The 16,978-nt window shown below is 53.1% G+C and overlaps 1 protein-coding gene across 2 annotated transcripts in view; it reads left to right on the top strand.

The window, feature by feature from the left end:
• The first annotated feature begins 1,740 nt into the window (after positions 1-1,740).
• Positions 1,741-16,978, top strand: part of LOC119960136 (cytochrome P450 20A1) — a 53,053-nt gene continuing 37,815 nt past the window's right edge. Inside the window, exons 1-4 of one of the 2 annotated variants that reach the window (XM_038787963.1) lie at positions 1,741-1,947; positions 13,855-13,904; positions 15,855-16,021; positions 16,463-16,608. In XM_038787963.1, the coding sequence (XP_038643891.1) occupies positions 1,741-1,947; positions 13,855-13,904; positions 15,855-16,021; positions 16,463-16,608 (570 nt within the window). Of the gene's footprint in view, positions 1,948-13,854; positions 13,910-15,854; positions 16,022-16,462; positions 16,609-16,978 lie in introns of both variants that reach the window. The other variant, XM_038787965.1, reaches the window with a different exon arrangement.

Below are 16,978 nucleotides of genomic sequence, written 5' to 3'. Positions count from 1 at the left end.
CGAGATTGGGACGTGAACAGTCAGGGATTTGGTCCTAAACAGTCCAGGACTGGGGCATTGAGAGATCTGGTATTGGTACATGGACAGTCCAGGATTGGGGCATGGACAGGCCTAGCATTGGGACATGGACAGTCCAGGATTGGACATAGGGAGACCGGGATTGGGACGGGGCAATCTGGGATTGGGACCTAGAGACACTCTGGATTGGGACAGAGACAGTCCGGGATTTGGGCATGGAGAGGTCTAGATCTGGGACAAGGACAGTCTGGGATTGGGACATGGGGAGAGCCGGATTTAGGACAGGGCCAGTCGGGAACAAGGACATGAACAGTCCCAGGCTTGGAACAAGGACAGACTGTGATTGGGACATGGAGAGACTCGGATTGGGGCCTAGACAAACCAATGGTTGTAACAGGGACTATTCGGGATTGGGATTCATAGAGTCCTGGGTTTGGGACATGGAGAGAACCAGGATCAGGACATGGACAATCCAGGATTGGGACATGGAATGACCAGAATTGAGATTTGGAGAAACCGGGATTGGGACAGGGACACATCGGGATTAGGACATTGAGAGACCAGGGATTGGGACAAAATCAGTGCAAGATTGGGACATGGAGAGACCAGGATTGGCACATGAACAATCCAGGATTGGGATATGGAGAGACCAGGGATTGAGCATTGACAGTCTGGGATTGGGACCTGGAGAGACTGGGATTGAGACAGGGGCAGTCTGGGATTGAGACAGGGACAATCCAGGATTAGGACATGGGCAGACCCTGGTTTGAAACAGGGCCAGTTCAGGATTGGGATATGGCAAAACTGGCAATTGGAACATAGACATGGACGGTCCGGGATTGGGACATGGCGAGACAAGGATTGAGACTTGGAGACACCGGGATTGGGACAGGGACAGTCTGGGATCGGGACAGGGTCATTCCGGTATTTGGGCAGGGTCAGTACGAGATTGGGTCAGTCAGGATATTGGATAGTCCGTGATTGAGACAGGATCAGTCTGGGATTGGGACAGGGTCATTCCGGATTGAGACAGTGACAGTCTGGAATTGGGTCAGTCCGGGATTGGGACAGCCTAGGATTGAGACAGGATCAATCCGGGATTGGGACATGATCAGTCCAGGATGGGGACAGTCCAGGATTGGCACAATCTAGAATTAGCACGGTCCGGAATTGGGACAGGATCAGTCAGGTATTGGGTTAAATCAGATTGGTTTAGTCCGGGATTAGGACGGGATCAATCCCCGACTGCGTCAGCCTGGGATTGGGAGAAGATCTGTCCGGGACTGGGTCAGTCCGGGTTTGGGACAAGATCTGTCCGGGACGGGGTCAATCCGGGTTTGGGACAAGATCTGTCCGGGATTTGGTCAATCTGGGAATGGGACAGGATCAATCCAGAATTGGGACTGGGTCAGTCTGGGATTGGGTCAGTCTGGGATTGGGACAGGGATAACCCGGGATTGGGACTGGGTCAGTCCGGGATTAGGTCAGTCTGGGATTGGGAGAGGGATAGTCCGGGATTGCGAGAGGGATAGTCCGGGATTGCGAGAGGGATAGTCCAGGATTGGGATTGGGTCAGTCCGGGATTGGGAGAGGGATAGTCCGGGATTGGGATTATGTCAACCCGGGATTGGGCCAGTCCGGGATTGGGATTGGGTTAGTCCGGGATTGGGATTGGGTTAGTCCGGGATTGGGATTGGGGTCCGGGATTGGGTCAATCTGGGAATGGGACAGGATCAATCCGGGATTTGGCGGTTGCTGTGGGGACGGTGCTGGGGGCGGGGCAGTGTCCAGGAGGGTGAGATCCGGGTCAGACCGGGACCGGGATCCGGATCCATCCCCAATCAGAAACCCGGCACCATGCTGGACTTCGCCATATTCGCCATCACCTTCGTGGTTTTCCTGATCGGGGCCGTGCTGTACCTGTACCCGGTAAGGGAAGCGGCTGGGCCCAGATCCTGGGACTGAGCCCCGGCCTTTCCTGCTCAGATCCCGGAGAGGCCGCAGCGGAAACGGCGCCTCCGTCCCGAGATTGGAGCCTGGGTCTGCGTCAGTAGCAGGGGCAGGAACCCTGACCCTCCTCCAAAGCCCTGCTCCCCATTCCCACCTCCCCCCAAAACACCCCCATTCCCACCTCCCCCCAAGACACCCCCATTCCCACCTCCCCCCAAAACACCCCCATTCCCACCTCCCCCTAAAACACCCCCATTCCCACCTCCCCCCAAAACACCCCCATTCCCACCTCCCCCCAAAACACCCCCATTCCCACCTCCCCCAAAACACCCCCATTCCCACCTCCCCCCAAAACACCCCCATTCCCACCTCCCCCCAAAGCACCCCCATTCCCACCTCCCCCCAAAGCACCCCCATTCCCACCTCCCCCCAAAACACCCCCATTCCCACCTCCCCCCAAAACACCCCCATTCCCACCTCCCCCCAAAACACCCCCATTCCCACCTCCCCCCAAAACACACCCTTTCCCACCTCCCCCCAAAACACCCCCATTCCCACCTCCCCCCAAAACACCCCCATTCCCACCTCCCCCCAAAACACCCCCATTCCCACCTCCCCCCAAAACACCCCCATTCCCACCTCCCCCCAAAACACCCCCATTCCCACCTCCCCCCAAAACACCCCCATTCCCACCTCCCCCCAAAACACCCCCATTCCCACCTCCCCCCAAAACACCCCCATTCCCACCTCCCCCCAAAACACCCCCATTCCCACCTCCCCCCAAAACACCCCCATTCCCACCTCCCCCCAAAACACCCCCATTCCCACCTCCCCCCAAAACACCCCCATTCCCACCTCCCCCCAAAACACCCCCATTCCACCTCCCCCCAAAACACCCCCATTCCCACCCTCTCCCCAAAACACCCCATTCCCCCCTCCCCCAAAACAACCCCATTCCCCCCTCCCCCAAAACACCCCCCATTTCCCCCTCCCCCAAAACACCCCCATTCCCCCTCCCCCAAAACACCCCCATTCCCCCTCCCCCAAAACACCCCACATTCCCCCTCCCCCAAATACCCCCATTCCCCCTCCCCCCAAATACCCCCATTCCCCCTCCCCCAAATACCCCCATTCCCCCTCCCCCCAAATACCCCCATTCCCCCAATACCCCCATTCCCCCAAATACCCCCATTCCCCCAAATACCCCAATTCCCCCAAATACCCCAAATCCCCCAAATACCCCCATTCCCCAAATACCCCCAATCCCCCAAATACCCCAATTCCCCCAAATACCCCCATACCCCCAAATACCCCCAAATACCCCAATTACCCCAAATACCCCAATTACCCCAAATACCCCAATTACCCCCAAATACCCCCATACTCTCCCTCCCCCAAAATACCCCCAACTCCCCCTCCCCCAAATACCCCAAACTCCCCCTCCCCCAAACTCCCCCTCCCCCAAACTCCCCCTCCCCCAAACTCCCCCTCCCCCAAACTCCCCCTCCCCCTAAAACACCCCCCATTCCCCCCCCCCCCCAAAACACCCCCATTCCCACCTCCCCCCAAAACACCCCCATTCCCACCTCCCCCAAAACACCCCCATTCCCACCTCCCCCCAAAACAACCCCCATTCCCACCTCCCCCAAAGCACCCCCCATTCCCACCTCCCCCAAAGCACCCCATTCCCACCTCCCCCCAAAACACCCCCATTCCCACCTCCCCCCAAAACACCCCCATTCCCACCTCCCCCCAAAACACCCCCATTCCCACCTCCCCCCAAAACACACCCTTTCCACCTCCCCCCAAAACACCCCCATTCCCACCTCCCCCCAAAACACCCCCATTCCCACCCCCCCCCCAAAACACCCCCATTCCCACCTCCCCCCAAAACCCCCCCATTCCCACCCCCCCCCAAAACACCCCCATTCCCACCTCCCCCCAAAACACCCCCATTCCCACCTCCCCCCAAAACACCCCCATTCCCACCTCCCCCCAAAACACCCCATTCCCACCTCCCCCCAAAACCCCCCCATTCCCACCTCCCCCCAAAACACCCCCATTCCCACCTCCCCCCAAAACACCCCCATTCCCACCTCCCCCCAAAACACCCCCATTCCCACCGCCCCCAAAACACCCCCATTCCCACCTCTCCCCAAAACACCCCCATTCCCCCCCCCCCCCAAAACACCCCATTCCCCCCTCCCCCAAAACACCCCCATTTCCCCCTCCCCCCAAAACACCCCCATTCCCCCTCCCCCAAAACACCCCCATTCCCCCTCCCCCAAAACACCCCCATTCCCCCTCCCCCAAAACACCCCCATTCCCCCTCCCCCCAAATACCCCCATTCCCCCTCCCCCCAAATACCCCCATTCCCCCTCCCCCCAAATACCCCCATTCCCCCTCCCCCCAAATACCCCCATTCCCCCAAATACCCCCATTCCCCCAAATACCCCCATTCCCCCAAATACCCCCATTCCCCCAAATACCCCCATTCCCCAAATACCCCCATTCCCCCAAATACCCCCATTCCCCCAAATACCCCAAATCCCCCAAATACCCCCAAATACCCCAATTACCCCAAATACCCCAATTACCCCAAATACCCCCATTCCCCCAAATACCCCCAAATCCCCCAAATACCCCCAAACTCCCCCTCCCCCAAACTCCCCCTCCCCCAAACTCCCCCTCCCCCAAACTCCCCCTCCCCCAAACTCCCCCTCCCCCCAAAACACCCCCATTCCCCCTCCCCAAAACACCCCCATTCCCACCGTCCCCAAACACCCCCATTCCCACCGCCCCCAAAACACCCCCATGCCCACCGCCACCCCAAAACACCCCCGTTCCCACCGCCCCCAAAACACCCCCGTTCCCACCACTGCCCCCAAAACGCTCCCATTCCCACCACTGCCCCCAATACAGCCCCATTCCCACCACCGCCCCCAAAATGCTCACATTCCCACCGCCCCCAAAACACCCCCATTCCCACCGCCCCCAAAACACCCCATTCCCACCGCCCCCAAAACACCCCCATGCCCACCACCCCCAAAACACCCCCATTCCCATCACCCCCAAAACACCCCCATTCCCACCGCCCCCAAAACACCCCCATTCCCACCACCCCCAAAACACCCCCATTCCCATCACCCCCAAAACACCCCCATTCCCACCACCCCCAAAACACCCCCATTCCCATCACCCCTAAAACACCCCCATTCCCACCGCCCCCAAAACACCCCCATTCCCACCACCCCCAAAACACCCCCATTCCCATCACCCCCAAAACACCCCCATTCCCACCACCGCCCCCAAAGCATCTCCATTCCCACTGCCCCCAAAACACCCCCGTTCCCACTGCCCCCAAAACACCCCCGTTCCCACTGCCCCCAAAACACCCCCATTCCCACCGCCCCCTAAACACCCCCATTCCCACCGCCCCCAAAACACCCCCATTCCCACCGCCCCCAAAACACCCCCATTCCCACTGCCCCCAAAACACCCCCATTCCCACTGCCCCCAAACACCCCCTCCCCACTGCCCCCAAAACACCCCCATCCCCAACACCCCCATTCCCACCACAGCCCCCAAAACACCCCCATTCCCACCGCCCCCAAAATACCCCCGTTCCCACCGCCCCCAGAGCACCCCCATTCCCACCACCCCCAAAACACCCCCGTTCCCACCGCCCCCAGAGCACCCCCATTCCCACCACCCACAAAACACCCCCATTCCCACCACCGCCCCCAAAACACCCCCATTCCCACCGCCCCCAAAACACCCCCATTCCCACCACCCCCAAAACACCCCCATTCCCACTGCCCCCAAAACACCCCCATTCGCTCCATTCCCAGAACACCCCATTCCCAACACCCCCATTCCCACCACTGCCTCCAAAACACCCCCCTTCCCACCGCCCCCAAAACACCCCCATTCCCACTGCCCCCAAAACACCCCCATTCCCACCGCCCCCAAAACACCCCCATTCCCACCGCCCCCAAAACACCCCCATTCCCACCGCCCCAAAACACCCCCATTCCCACCGCCCCCAAAACACCCCCATTCCCACCGCCCCCAAAACACCCCCATTCCCACCGCCCCCAAAACACCCCCATTCCCACCACCCCCAAAACACCCCCATTCCCACTGCCCCCAAAACACCCCCATTCGCACTGCCCCCAAAACACCCCCATTCGCACCGCCCCAAAACACCCCCATTCGCACTGCCCCCAAACACCCCCATTCGCACCGCCCCAAAACACCCCCATTCCCACCGCCCCCAAAACACCCCCATTCCCACCGCCCCCAAAACACCCCCATTCCCACCGCCCCCTAAACACCCCCATTCCCACTGCCCCCAAAACACCCCCATTCGCACTGCCCCCAAAACACCCCCATTCGCACCGCCCCAAAACACCCCCATTTCCACAGCCCCCAAAACACCCCCATTCCCACCGCCCCCAAAACACCCCCATTCGCACCGCCCCAAAACACCCCCATTTCCACAGCCCCCAAAACACTCCCGTTCCCACTGCCCCCAAAACACCCCCATGCCCACCACTGCCCCAAAACACCCCCATGCCCACCACTGCCCCAAAACACCCCCATTCCCACTGCCCCCAAAACACACCCATTCCCACTGCCCCCAAAACACCCCCATTCCCACTGCACCCAAAACACCCCCATGCCCACCACTGCCCCAAAACACCCCCATTCCCACTGCCCCCAAAACACACCCATTCCCACTGCCCCCAAAACACCCCCATTCCCACTGCACCCAAAACACCCCCATTCCCACCGCCCCCAAAATACCCCCGTTCCCACCGCCCCCAGAGCACCCCCATTCCCACCACCCCCAAAACACCCCCGTTCCCACCGCCCCCAGAGCACCCCCATTCCCACCACCCCCAAAACACCCCCATTCCCACCGCCCCCAAAGCACCCCCATTCCCACCACCCACAAAACACCCCCATTCCCACCACCGCCCCCAAAACACCCCCATTCCCACTGCCCCCAAAACACCCCCATTCCCACCACCCCCAAAACACCCCCATTCCCACTGCCCCCAAAACACCCCCATTCGCTCCATTCCCAGAACACCCCCATTCCCAACACCCCCATTCCCACCACTGCCTCCAAAACACCCCCATTCCCACCGCCCCCAAAACACCCCCATTCCCACTGCCCCCAAAACACCCCCATTCCCACCGCCCCCAAAACACCCCCATTCCCACCGCCCCCAAAACACCCCCATTCCCACCGCCCCCAAAACACCCCCATTCCCACCGCCCCCAAAACACCCCCATTCCCACCGCCCCCAAAACACCCCCATTCCCACCGCCCCCAAAACACCCCCATTCCCACCACCCCCAAAACACCCCCATTCCCACTGCCCCCAAAACACCCCCATTCGCACTGCCCCCAAAACACCCCCATTCGCACCGCCCCAAAACACCCCCATTCGCACTGCCCCCAAAACACCCCCATTCGCACCGCCCCAAAACACCCCCATTTCCACAGCCCCCAAAACACCCCCATTCCCACCGCCCCCAAAACACCCCCATTCCCACCGCCCCCTAAACACCCCCATTCCCACTGCCCCCAAAACACCCCCATTCGCACTGCCCCCAAAACACCCCCATTCGCACCGCCCCAAAACACCCCCATTTCCACAGCCCCCAAAACACCCCCATTCCCACCGCCCCCAAAACACCCCCATTCGCACCGCCCCAAAACACCCCCATTTCCACAGCCCCCAAAACACTCCCGTTCCCACTGCCCCCAAAACACCCCCATGCCCACCACTGCCCCAAAACACCCCCATGCCCACCACTGCCCCAAAACACCCCCATTCCCACTGCCCCCAAAACACACCCATTCCCACTGCCCCCAAAACACCCCCATTCCCACTGCACCCAAAACACCCCCATTCCCACCGCCCCCAAAACACTCGCATTCCCACTGCCCCCAAAGCACCCCCATTCCCACCGCCCCCAAAACACCTCCATTCGCACCATCCCCAGAACACCCCCATTCCCAACACCCCCAGTCACCTTGTTGGGAGTTTTCTATAGGCCCCCCAATAGCAGCAGAGATGTGGAGGAACAGATTGGGAAACAGATTTTGGAAAGGTGCACAAGTCACAGGGTAGTAGTCATGGGTGACTTCAACTTCCCAAACATTGAGTGGAAACTCTTTCGATCAAATAGTTTGGATGGGGTAGTGTTTGTGCAGTGTGTCCAGGAAGCTTTTCTAACACAGTATGTAGATTGTCTGACCAGAGGGGAGGCCATATTGGATTTAGTACTTGGTAATGAACCAGGGCAGGTGATAGATTTGTTCGTGGGGGAGCATTTTGGAGGTAGTGACCACAATTCTGTGACTTTCACTTTAGTTATGGAGAGGGATAGGTGCGTGCAACAGGGCAAGGTTTACAATTGGGGGAAGGGTAAATACAAAGCTGTCAGACAAGAATTGAAGTGCAGAAGTTGGGAACGTAGGCTGTCAGGGAAGGACACAAGTGAAATGTGGAACTTGTTCAAGGAACAGGTACTGCGTGTCTTTGATATGTATGTCCCTGTCGGGCAGGGAAGAGATGGTCGAGTGAGGGAACCATGGGTGACAAGAGAGGTTGAATGTCTTGTTAAGAGGAAGAAGGAGACTTGTGTAAGGCTGAAGAAACAAGGTTCAGACAGGGCGCTGGAGGGATACAAGATAGCCAGGAGGGAACTGAAGAAAGGGATTAGGAGAGCTAAGAGAGGTCATGAAAAATCTTTGGCAGGTAGGATCAAAGAAAACCCCAAGGCCTTTTACACATATGTGAGAAATATGAGAATGACTAGAGCAAGGGTAGGTCCGATCAAGGACAGTAGCGGGAGATTGTGCATTGAGTCTGAAGAGATAGGAGAGGTCTTGAACAAGTATTTTTCTTCAGTATTTACAAACAAGAGGGGCCATATTGTTGGAGAGGACAGTGTGAAACAGACTGATAATCTTGAGGAGATACTTGTCAGGAAGGAAGATGTGTTGCGCGTTTTGAAAAACTTGAGGATAGACAAGTCCCCCGGGCCTGACGGGATATATCCAAGGATTCTATGGGAAGCAAGAAATGAAATTGCAGAGCCGTTGGCAATGATCTTTTCGTCCTCACTGTCAACAGGGGTGGTACCAGAGGATTGGAGAGTGGCGAATGTCATGCCCCTGTTCAAAAAAGGGAATAGGGATAACCCTGGGAATTACAGGCCAGTTAGTCTTACTTCGGTGGTAGGCAAAGTAATGGAAAGGGTACTGAGGGATAGGATTTCTGAGCATCTGGAAACACACTGCTTGATTAGGGATAGTCAGCACAGATTTGTGAGGGGTAGGTCTTGCCTTACAAGTCTTATTGACTTCTTTGAGGAGGTGACCAAGCATGTGGATGAAGGTAAAGCAGTGGATGTAGTGTACATGGATTTTAGTAAGGCATTTGATAAGTTTCCCCATTGTAGGCTTGTGCAGAAAGTAAGGAGGCATGGGTAGTGGGAAATTTGGCCAGTTGGATAACAAACTGGCTAACCGATAGAAGACAGAGAGTGGTGGTGGATGGCAAATATTCAGCCTGGAGCCCAGTTATCAGTGGCGTACCGCAGGGATCAGTTCTGGGTCCTCTGCTGTTCGTGATTTTCATTAACGACTTGGATGAGGGAGTTGAAGGGTGGGTCAGTAAATTTGCAGATGATACGAAGATTGGCGGAGTTGTGGATAGTGAGGAGGGCTGTTGTCGGCTTCAAAGAGACATAGATAGGATGCAGAGCTGGGCTGAGAAGTGGCAGATGGAGTTTAAGCCTGACAAGTGTGAGGTTGTCCATTTTGGAAGGACAAATATGAATACAGGGTTAACGGTAGGGTTCTTGGAAATGTGGAGGAGCAGAGAGATCTTGGGGTCTATGATCATAGATCTTTGAAAGTTGCCACTCAAGTGGATAGAGCTGTGAAGAAGGCCTATGGTGTGCTAGCGTTCATTAGCAGAGGGATTGAATTTAAGAGCCGTGAGGTGATGATGCAGCTGTACAAAACCTTGGTCAGGCCACATTTGGAGTACTGTGTGCAGTTCTGGTCGCCTCATTTTAGGAAGGATGTGGAAGCTTTGGAAAAGGTGCAAAGGAGATTTACCAGGATGTTGCCTGGAATGGAGAGTAGGTCATACGAGGAAAGGTTGAGGGTGCTAGGCCTGTTCTCATTAGAACGGAGAAGGATGAGGGGCGACTTGATAGAGGTTTATAAGATGATCAGGGGAATAGATAGAATAGACAGTCAGAGACTTTTTCCCCGGGTGGAACACACCATTACAAGGGGAATAAATTTAAGATAAATGGTGGAAGATATAGAGGGCATGTCAGAGGTAGGTTATTTACCCAGAGAATAGTGGGGGCATGGAATGCACTGCCTGTGGAAGTAGTTGAGTCGGAAACGTTAGGGACCTTCAAGCGGCTATTGGGTAGGTACATGGATTAGGGTAGAATAATGGAGTGTAGGTTAACTTCTTCTTAAGGGCAGCACGGTAGCATTGTGGATAGTACAATTGCTTCACAGCTCCAGGATCCCAAGTTCGATTTCAACTTGGGTCACTGTCTGTGTGGAGTCTGCACATCCTCTCCGTGTGTGCGTGGGTTTCCTCCGGGTACTCCGGTTTCCTCCCACAGTCCAAAGATGTGCAGGTTGGGTAGATTGGCCATGAAAAATTGCCCTTAGTGTCCAAAATTCTATGATTAACCTAGGACAAAAGTTCGGCACAACATCGTGGGCTGAAGGGCCTGTTCTGTGCTGTATTTCTCTATAATGTGTGTCTGTGTGAATGCGGGTGCAAACTGTGTATGAACGATTGTATGTGAAGTGATTCTACATGTGTGGGAGCCTGTACCATGCCTGTGTATGCAAATATATCTGCCTGTGTGCACACTGCATGCAGATATATCTGCACATACAAAGAATCAGGTTTGTCTTGGATGCCTTCACATTTCTGCGCATGAATTAAACTGTATAGGTGCTGCGGCAGCAAAAGGCTGATATGCTGAGAGCAGTTCCCCATAGGTGAATTGCAGTAAATGCATCTAAATTATTGAATAATGGCTCCTTGTCTGCCTGCATAGGAAGTCATCAATTGCTATTGATTGATGAGCCACCTGACAAGGTTGGGCAATCGAAGATCAGTATCTAGCTTTTTACTACAAGAGCTGTAACAGAAATTTGCTTGTGGAGAAGGGCTATTCTCGTTGAAATGATCATCATTTAAAGAACACAGAAGTGGACCTTTCATCCTGCTGAGCCTGCTCCACCATTCAATTCGATCTTGGCTGACCATCTATCGCAATACCACTTTCCTGCGCTACTCCCACATATAACACCAAAGTACAGTTCAATGGGAACTGGTCTGACATTGTATAACAATAGGGTACAGTACTGCTGGGGACAAGGTCTGCCACTGTATAACACTGGGGTACAGTACTGGTGGGGACAGGTCTGTCACTGTATAACACTGGGGTACAGTACTGGTGGGTACAGGTCTGTCACTGTATAGCACTGGGGTATAATACTGGTGGGGACAGGTCTGTCACTGTATAACACTGAGGTACAGCACTGGTGGGTACAGGTCTGTCATTGCATAACACTGGGGTACAGTACTGGTGAGGACAGGTCTGTCACTGTATAACACTGGGGTACAGTACTGATGGGGACAGATCTGTTATTGTGTAACACGGGTACAGTACTGGTGGGGACAGGTCTGTCACTGTATAACTCTAGGGTACAGTACTGGTGGAGACAGGTCTATCATTGTATAACACTGGGGTACAGTACTGGTGGAGACAGGTCTATCATTGTATAACACCAGGGTGGGGACAGGTCTGTCATTGTATAACACTGAGGTACAGAACTGGTGGGGACACGTCTGTCACTGTATAACACTGGGGCACAGGACTGGTGGGGATGGATCTCACTGTGGAAAATACAGGTCCTGGGGATTTATCTGCCTTCAATCCCATCAATTTCTTCAGACTATTTCTCTACTAATACTGATTTCCTTCAGTTCCTCCGACTCACTAAACCCCGTGTTCCCCAACATTCCTGCAGCATTATTTGTGTCCTCTCTGAAGACAGAACCAGGCCTGTCACTGTGTAACATTGGGGGTATTATACTGGTGGGGGCAGGGATGGGTCTGTCCTGTATAACATTGGGGTGCAGTACTGGTGGAAACAGGTCTGTCACTGTATAGCAATGGGGTACAGTATTGGTGAGAATGGGCTTGTCGCTGTACAATACTGGTGTACAGTACTGGTGGAGACGGGTCTATCACTGTATAACACTGGGAAACAGTATTATTGGGTACCATTCACACTCCACTTATTAAAAATTGCTGCAGAAATATAAGTGCAACCAAAACAGAACTGCACCTCACACTTAGCAATTTGCTTCCATTATCTCCCAAATATGACTGCAATGCCTCTGATGTTTTATATTTGATTTTTTAGCAGGAACATTTCCAGTGCGGCAATAAATAACCTGTCGTAAACTTCAACAGTTGTCTGGTAAATGGGACACTGAGCCTGATAGCTATACAGGGATCACTACTGGATCACATGTGGTTGTCGAATGATAACCAGTTCCACCTGGCCTGCATCCGTATCTCAGGAAGAATTAAACCAAACATTTTTTAACATTTTCAATTAAGGAGCAATTTAGCTTGAGCAGGGTGCTTCGGGGTCGGACGGGACCTGAGAGGGCCCATTCCACCCAGTAATATTTAGCACCCGGACTTGTTCAATTTCTCAGGGGAGGGGGTCAGTGATAATCCCCTCCTTCTTCGGTTCTTCGCGGGTTATGGTTTGGAAAACCCTCTGTTTCAACCGCTGTCTTGGGGCACCTCTGTCACCATCCCGGGACTGTTTCCGGAGTTATTTTCAGGGCCTTCCGGTGACCAGGCAGCGGGGGCAGAGCAGGCATCTGCACCACCACCTCTCGCTGGCACAGGGCCCTAGGAGGAGCCTGAGGAGATCCCGCCTGTCGATGAGCCCGGTGGCGGGATCAAGGCAGCCCCTGGGTTGGTTGGTGGGACCGTGTCGCCCGCCGTACTCAGTGTGGTGGAGGATTCGGGCCCGGAGGGCGACTGTCTGAAGAGTGCCAGCCGGCCAGTGTCGGGAGCGCAAGGTGCACATGAAGCGCTCTGTAGCGGGGTGCGGGTCTCACTCGTGTCTGACACTGTGTCGCCCCTTACCCCCTCTGGGGAACTCCCAGAATCTGGAATATCATAATTGAAGGTTCTTTTGTTTTTCTGCCTCCTCCGTAGATAGTTCAAGCAATGCCCTGTTGCCGCCCCCCCTCCCCTCCACCAACACCGACTCCCTCCCTCCCCACCACCCTCCTTTCCCCTCTCTCCCCACCACCCCTCCATTCTCTTCTGTTGGTACAGAGGCAAGGGTATCCGGTTTAGTGCGTGCACTGTTTGTTTTTTATAGAAACGTGTTGTGAGCTGTTTTAAAGATCAGAGTATCCTGCACCTCCTCCCTGTACATTGGTACTGAGGGGGGGGGGTACCCTGTTTGACCTTATTTAGATGTTTTACTGTTTTAACAAAAAGATATGGCAATATGGGGTGTGGGGGTGAGACCCACGCAGACACTGGGAGAATGGGCAAACTCCACACGGACAGTGAACCAGGGCCGGGAGTCGAATCTGGGTCCTCTACTGCAGTCCCAGTGCTAACCACTGCGCCACATGTGGCCCTCTTAAATTATTTTTCCGTTCATTTAATCAGGTTTGACATGTGCTGGGAGAGTCGTGAGTGTTTGTCCTGTACAGTTTCTGTTCAGTTGCCTTCCTTTGGAAACTCATTCTGTGTTTCTTTTTCCCTAGGCATCCAGGCAAGCATCTGGAATCCCAGGGATGGCCCCCACGGAGGAAAAGTAAAGTCAGCCTAAGTCAATCTTTGTTCTGCTAGCCTGACATTTTGCTTATAAGAATAAAACAAAGACATCAGTGATGGGCAACCTGGGCCAGTGAGTGGACCGCATGAGTGGCCCTTCATCTCAGTGGGCCGCAAGATTGAAATCAGGCTTGTTCACTAACCGTGACCGCATGATACATGTTCAGTATCTCATGTTTTTGAAAATGCTTAATCATTTATATATTCGTAAAACTATCTTCAATTCAAATGATAAAAACAAAATGGTGAGCAACGGTCAACAGAACGTGTCATGAGCCACACTGAGAACCCAAATAGGCCACATGTGGCCCCCAGGCCACAGGTTTCCCATTACTGACTTGCATTTATATAGTGACCTTCATGACCTAAGATTACTCCAAACACTTTATAGCCAATGAAAGACTTTTGAAGTATTGCTACAGTGTAGGGAACGGGCACCCAATTTGTGCACAGCAAGGTGTCACAAACTTCAGTGAGATAATAAGCAGATAATCTGTACTAACGTTCTTTGCAAGATTTTTCAAAGCATTTTCAAGATGGCGCCGGAGCGAGGCAACTTTTTGCAAGCTGTGCCCAGCATACCCTCTAATTCTATCTTTTACTCTCGTTCTATGCTTCTTAACCTTCATTCTAACTCTTTTAAACTCTCTAACAATGTTCTTATTCAATTACCGCCATCAGACTTTTGAATGGACCTACCTTGTATTAAGTTGATCTTTTCTCTACACCTTGCTATAACTAACATTATATTCTGCAGTCTCTCCTTCCTTATGTATGGTATGCATTGTTTGTACAGCATGCAAGAAACTATACTTTTCACTGTATACTAATACATGTGACAATAATAAATCAAATCAAAAAGATAAATATTGACTGATCACCATGAAGAACTCCCCTTCTATCTGTGATTTTGCATCATAAAATTTTTTACATCTGACTTTTTTCCCTTTGTTCAGGGTGTGCGTTTAGCTGGCTAGTCCAACCTTTATTGTCCACTTCTAATTTCCCTGGGGGAGGTAGTGGCGAGATGCCTTCTTGAAGCACTGCAAACTGTTTGATGTAGGTCCACTCACTGCTGTTGGAAAGGGAGTTCCAGGATTTGAACCAAGTGACTGTGAGGGAATAATGGTATTGTTCTAAGTCAAGATGGTGAGTGGTTGGGAGGGGAACTTGCAGGTGGTGGGTATTCCCATGCATCTGCTGCCCTTGTCTTTGTAGGTGATGGAGGTCATGAATTTACGAGATGCTGTCAGAGAAACCATGTCAAGTTGCAGCAGTGGATCTTGTAGATGGTACACACTGTGCGCCAATCATGTGGACTGTTTTGTCCTGGATGGTGTTGAGCTTCTTGTGTTGCTGAAGGCAAGTGAAGAGTTTTCCAAGACAGTCCTGACTTATGCCTTTATTGCCTATCTCCAGTTCCCCTTGAGCAGGTGAAATGCCTTCTTGAGCTACTATCTCAGGCCAGCCAGTGGACAGGCTTTGTGGGGGGAGGGGTTACTCGCTGCAGAATTCCTAGCCTCTGACCTGCTCTTGTAGCCTCGGTATTTAGATGACTAGTCCAGTTCAGTTTCTGGTCAAAGGTAACTGCTAAGATGTTGATAGTGGGGGGATTCAGCAATGGGAATGCCATTGAATGTTAAGGGGTGATAGTTAGATTTTCATGTGGGAGAGTTGCCACTTGTGTGACATGAATTGAGTATTCTGTCTTAAGTTTTGCCTTGGAGATGGTGGATGAAGGTTTTGGAGAGTCAAGTGGTCACTTACTGAAGAATTCTGAGCGCCTGACCTGCTCTTATAGCCACTGTGCACATGGTTACTCCAATTATGTTTTTGGTCAAATGTCTCCCCGTGCTGCCCCTCCCAAAAGTCTGTATCCTCATTCGTCTGGCTGCGACTCTAACTGTAAGTCTCTGTTTTTACCCTGTAGGGATGGAAACCTCCCAGATATTGTGAGCACCGGGAGCCTTAATCAATTCCTAGTCAATCTCCATGAAAAATATGGATCACTGGCATCTTTCTGGTTCGGGCAGCGTCTGGTAGTCAGTTTGGGCTCCATAGATGTCCTGAAAGAACACATCAATCCAAACCGAACCTGTAAGTGCTGTTCATGTGTTATACAAAGTCTGGACAGACCATTGGATGAGAGCTGAATCCTGAATGAATATTCAGGAACCTGTCAACACTTGAAATCATTTAGCAGTTGAGTGATGGAAACCCCGACTCAGTTGCAGGCTGGATCTAATGAAGAGGTGTGGTGGGTTTATATTTAGAATAAAGATACCTAGCAGTGAGTTCTAGGGTTTGAGCGATTTATAAACATACACACTGCCTCAGACTGAACGGGCTTGGGAACATTACCCAGGGTCACCGAAGCCAGTTTTAATGGCCTGATCGCTGTCCTGGAGTTACCTGTTGTCACAGCACAGATCAGGGCTCAAACCATAACTCAGTCCTATAATGGTCTCTGATGAACTTTGGAAAAGCCAGTTTAACGCACCTACATTTTTTTATTCCCCCACCCCTGCTCCTGTCTAGCTGATCCATTTGAGACGATGCTGAAATCCTTACTGGAATATCAGTCTGGATTTGGAGGCAATGCTGCTGAGAGTCACGTGAGGAAGAAAGTTTATGAGACAGGAGTGGACAAAGCCATCCAAAGCAACTTCACTGTCATACTGAAGGTAACCTGCTGTGATCACACTGTCCTTCTCTCCACAGATGCTGCCAGGCCTGCTGAGATTGTCCAAATTTTCTGTTTTTGTTTCAGATTCCAGCATCCGCAGCAATTTGCTTTTACTCAAATGCATTCCTGGCTGGCCTCCCACGTTCCATCCTCTATAAACTTGAGCTGCAGCCTCTGTCCCACCTCTTGTACCAAGTTTGCTTCACCCAACAACCCTTTGCTCTCTGATCTACACCAGCTTCTGTTTTAAAAAAAAAAGTATGTCCAAAAAATGTATGACCTCCCTCAACTCAAATTGAATATTTTCCAACCGGAGAAAGTTGTACAGGCCCCCCAGCCAGGCCACTGTAACCGGCAGCGTAATCTGG

The sequence above is a fragment of the Scyliorhinus canicula genome, chromosome 2, assembly GCF_902713615.1.
Source record: "Scyliorhinus canicula chromosome 2, sScyCan1.1, whole genome shotgun sequence".
Taxonomy (NCBI): Eukaryota; Metazoa; Chordata; class Chondrichthyes; order Carcharhiniformes; family Scyliorhinidae; genus Scyliorhinus; species Scyliorhinus canicula.
The sequence above is the reverse complement of the archived record's forward strand: the minus strand, read 5'-3'. Positions and strand labels throughout refer to the sequence as shown.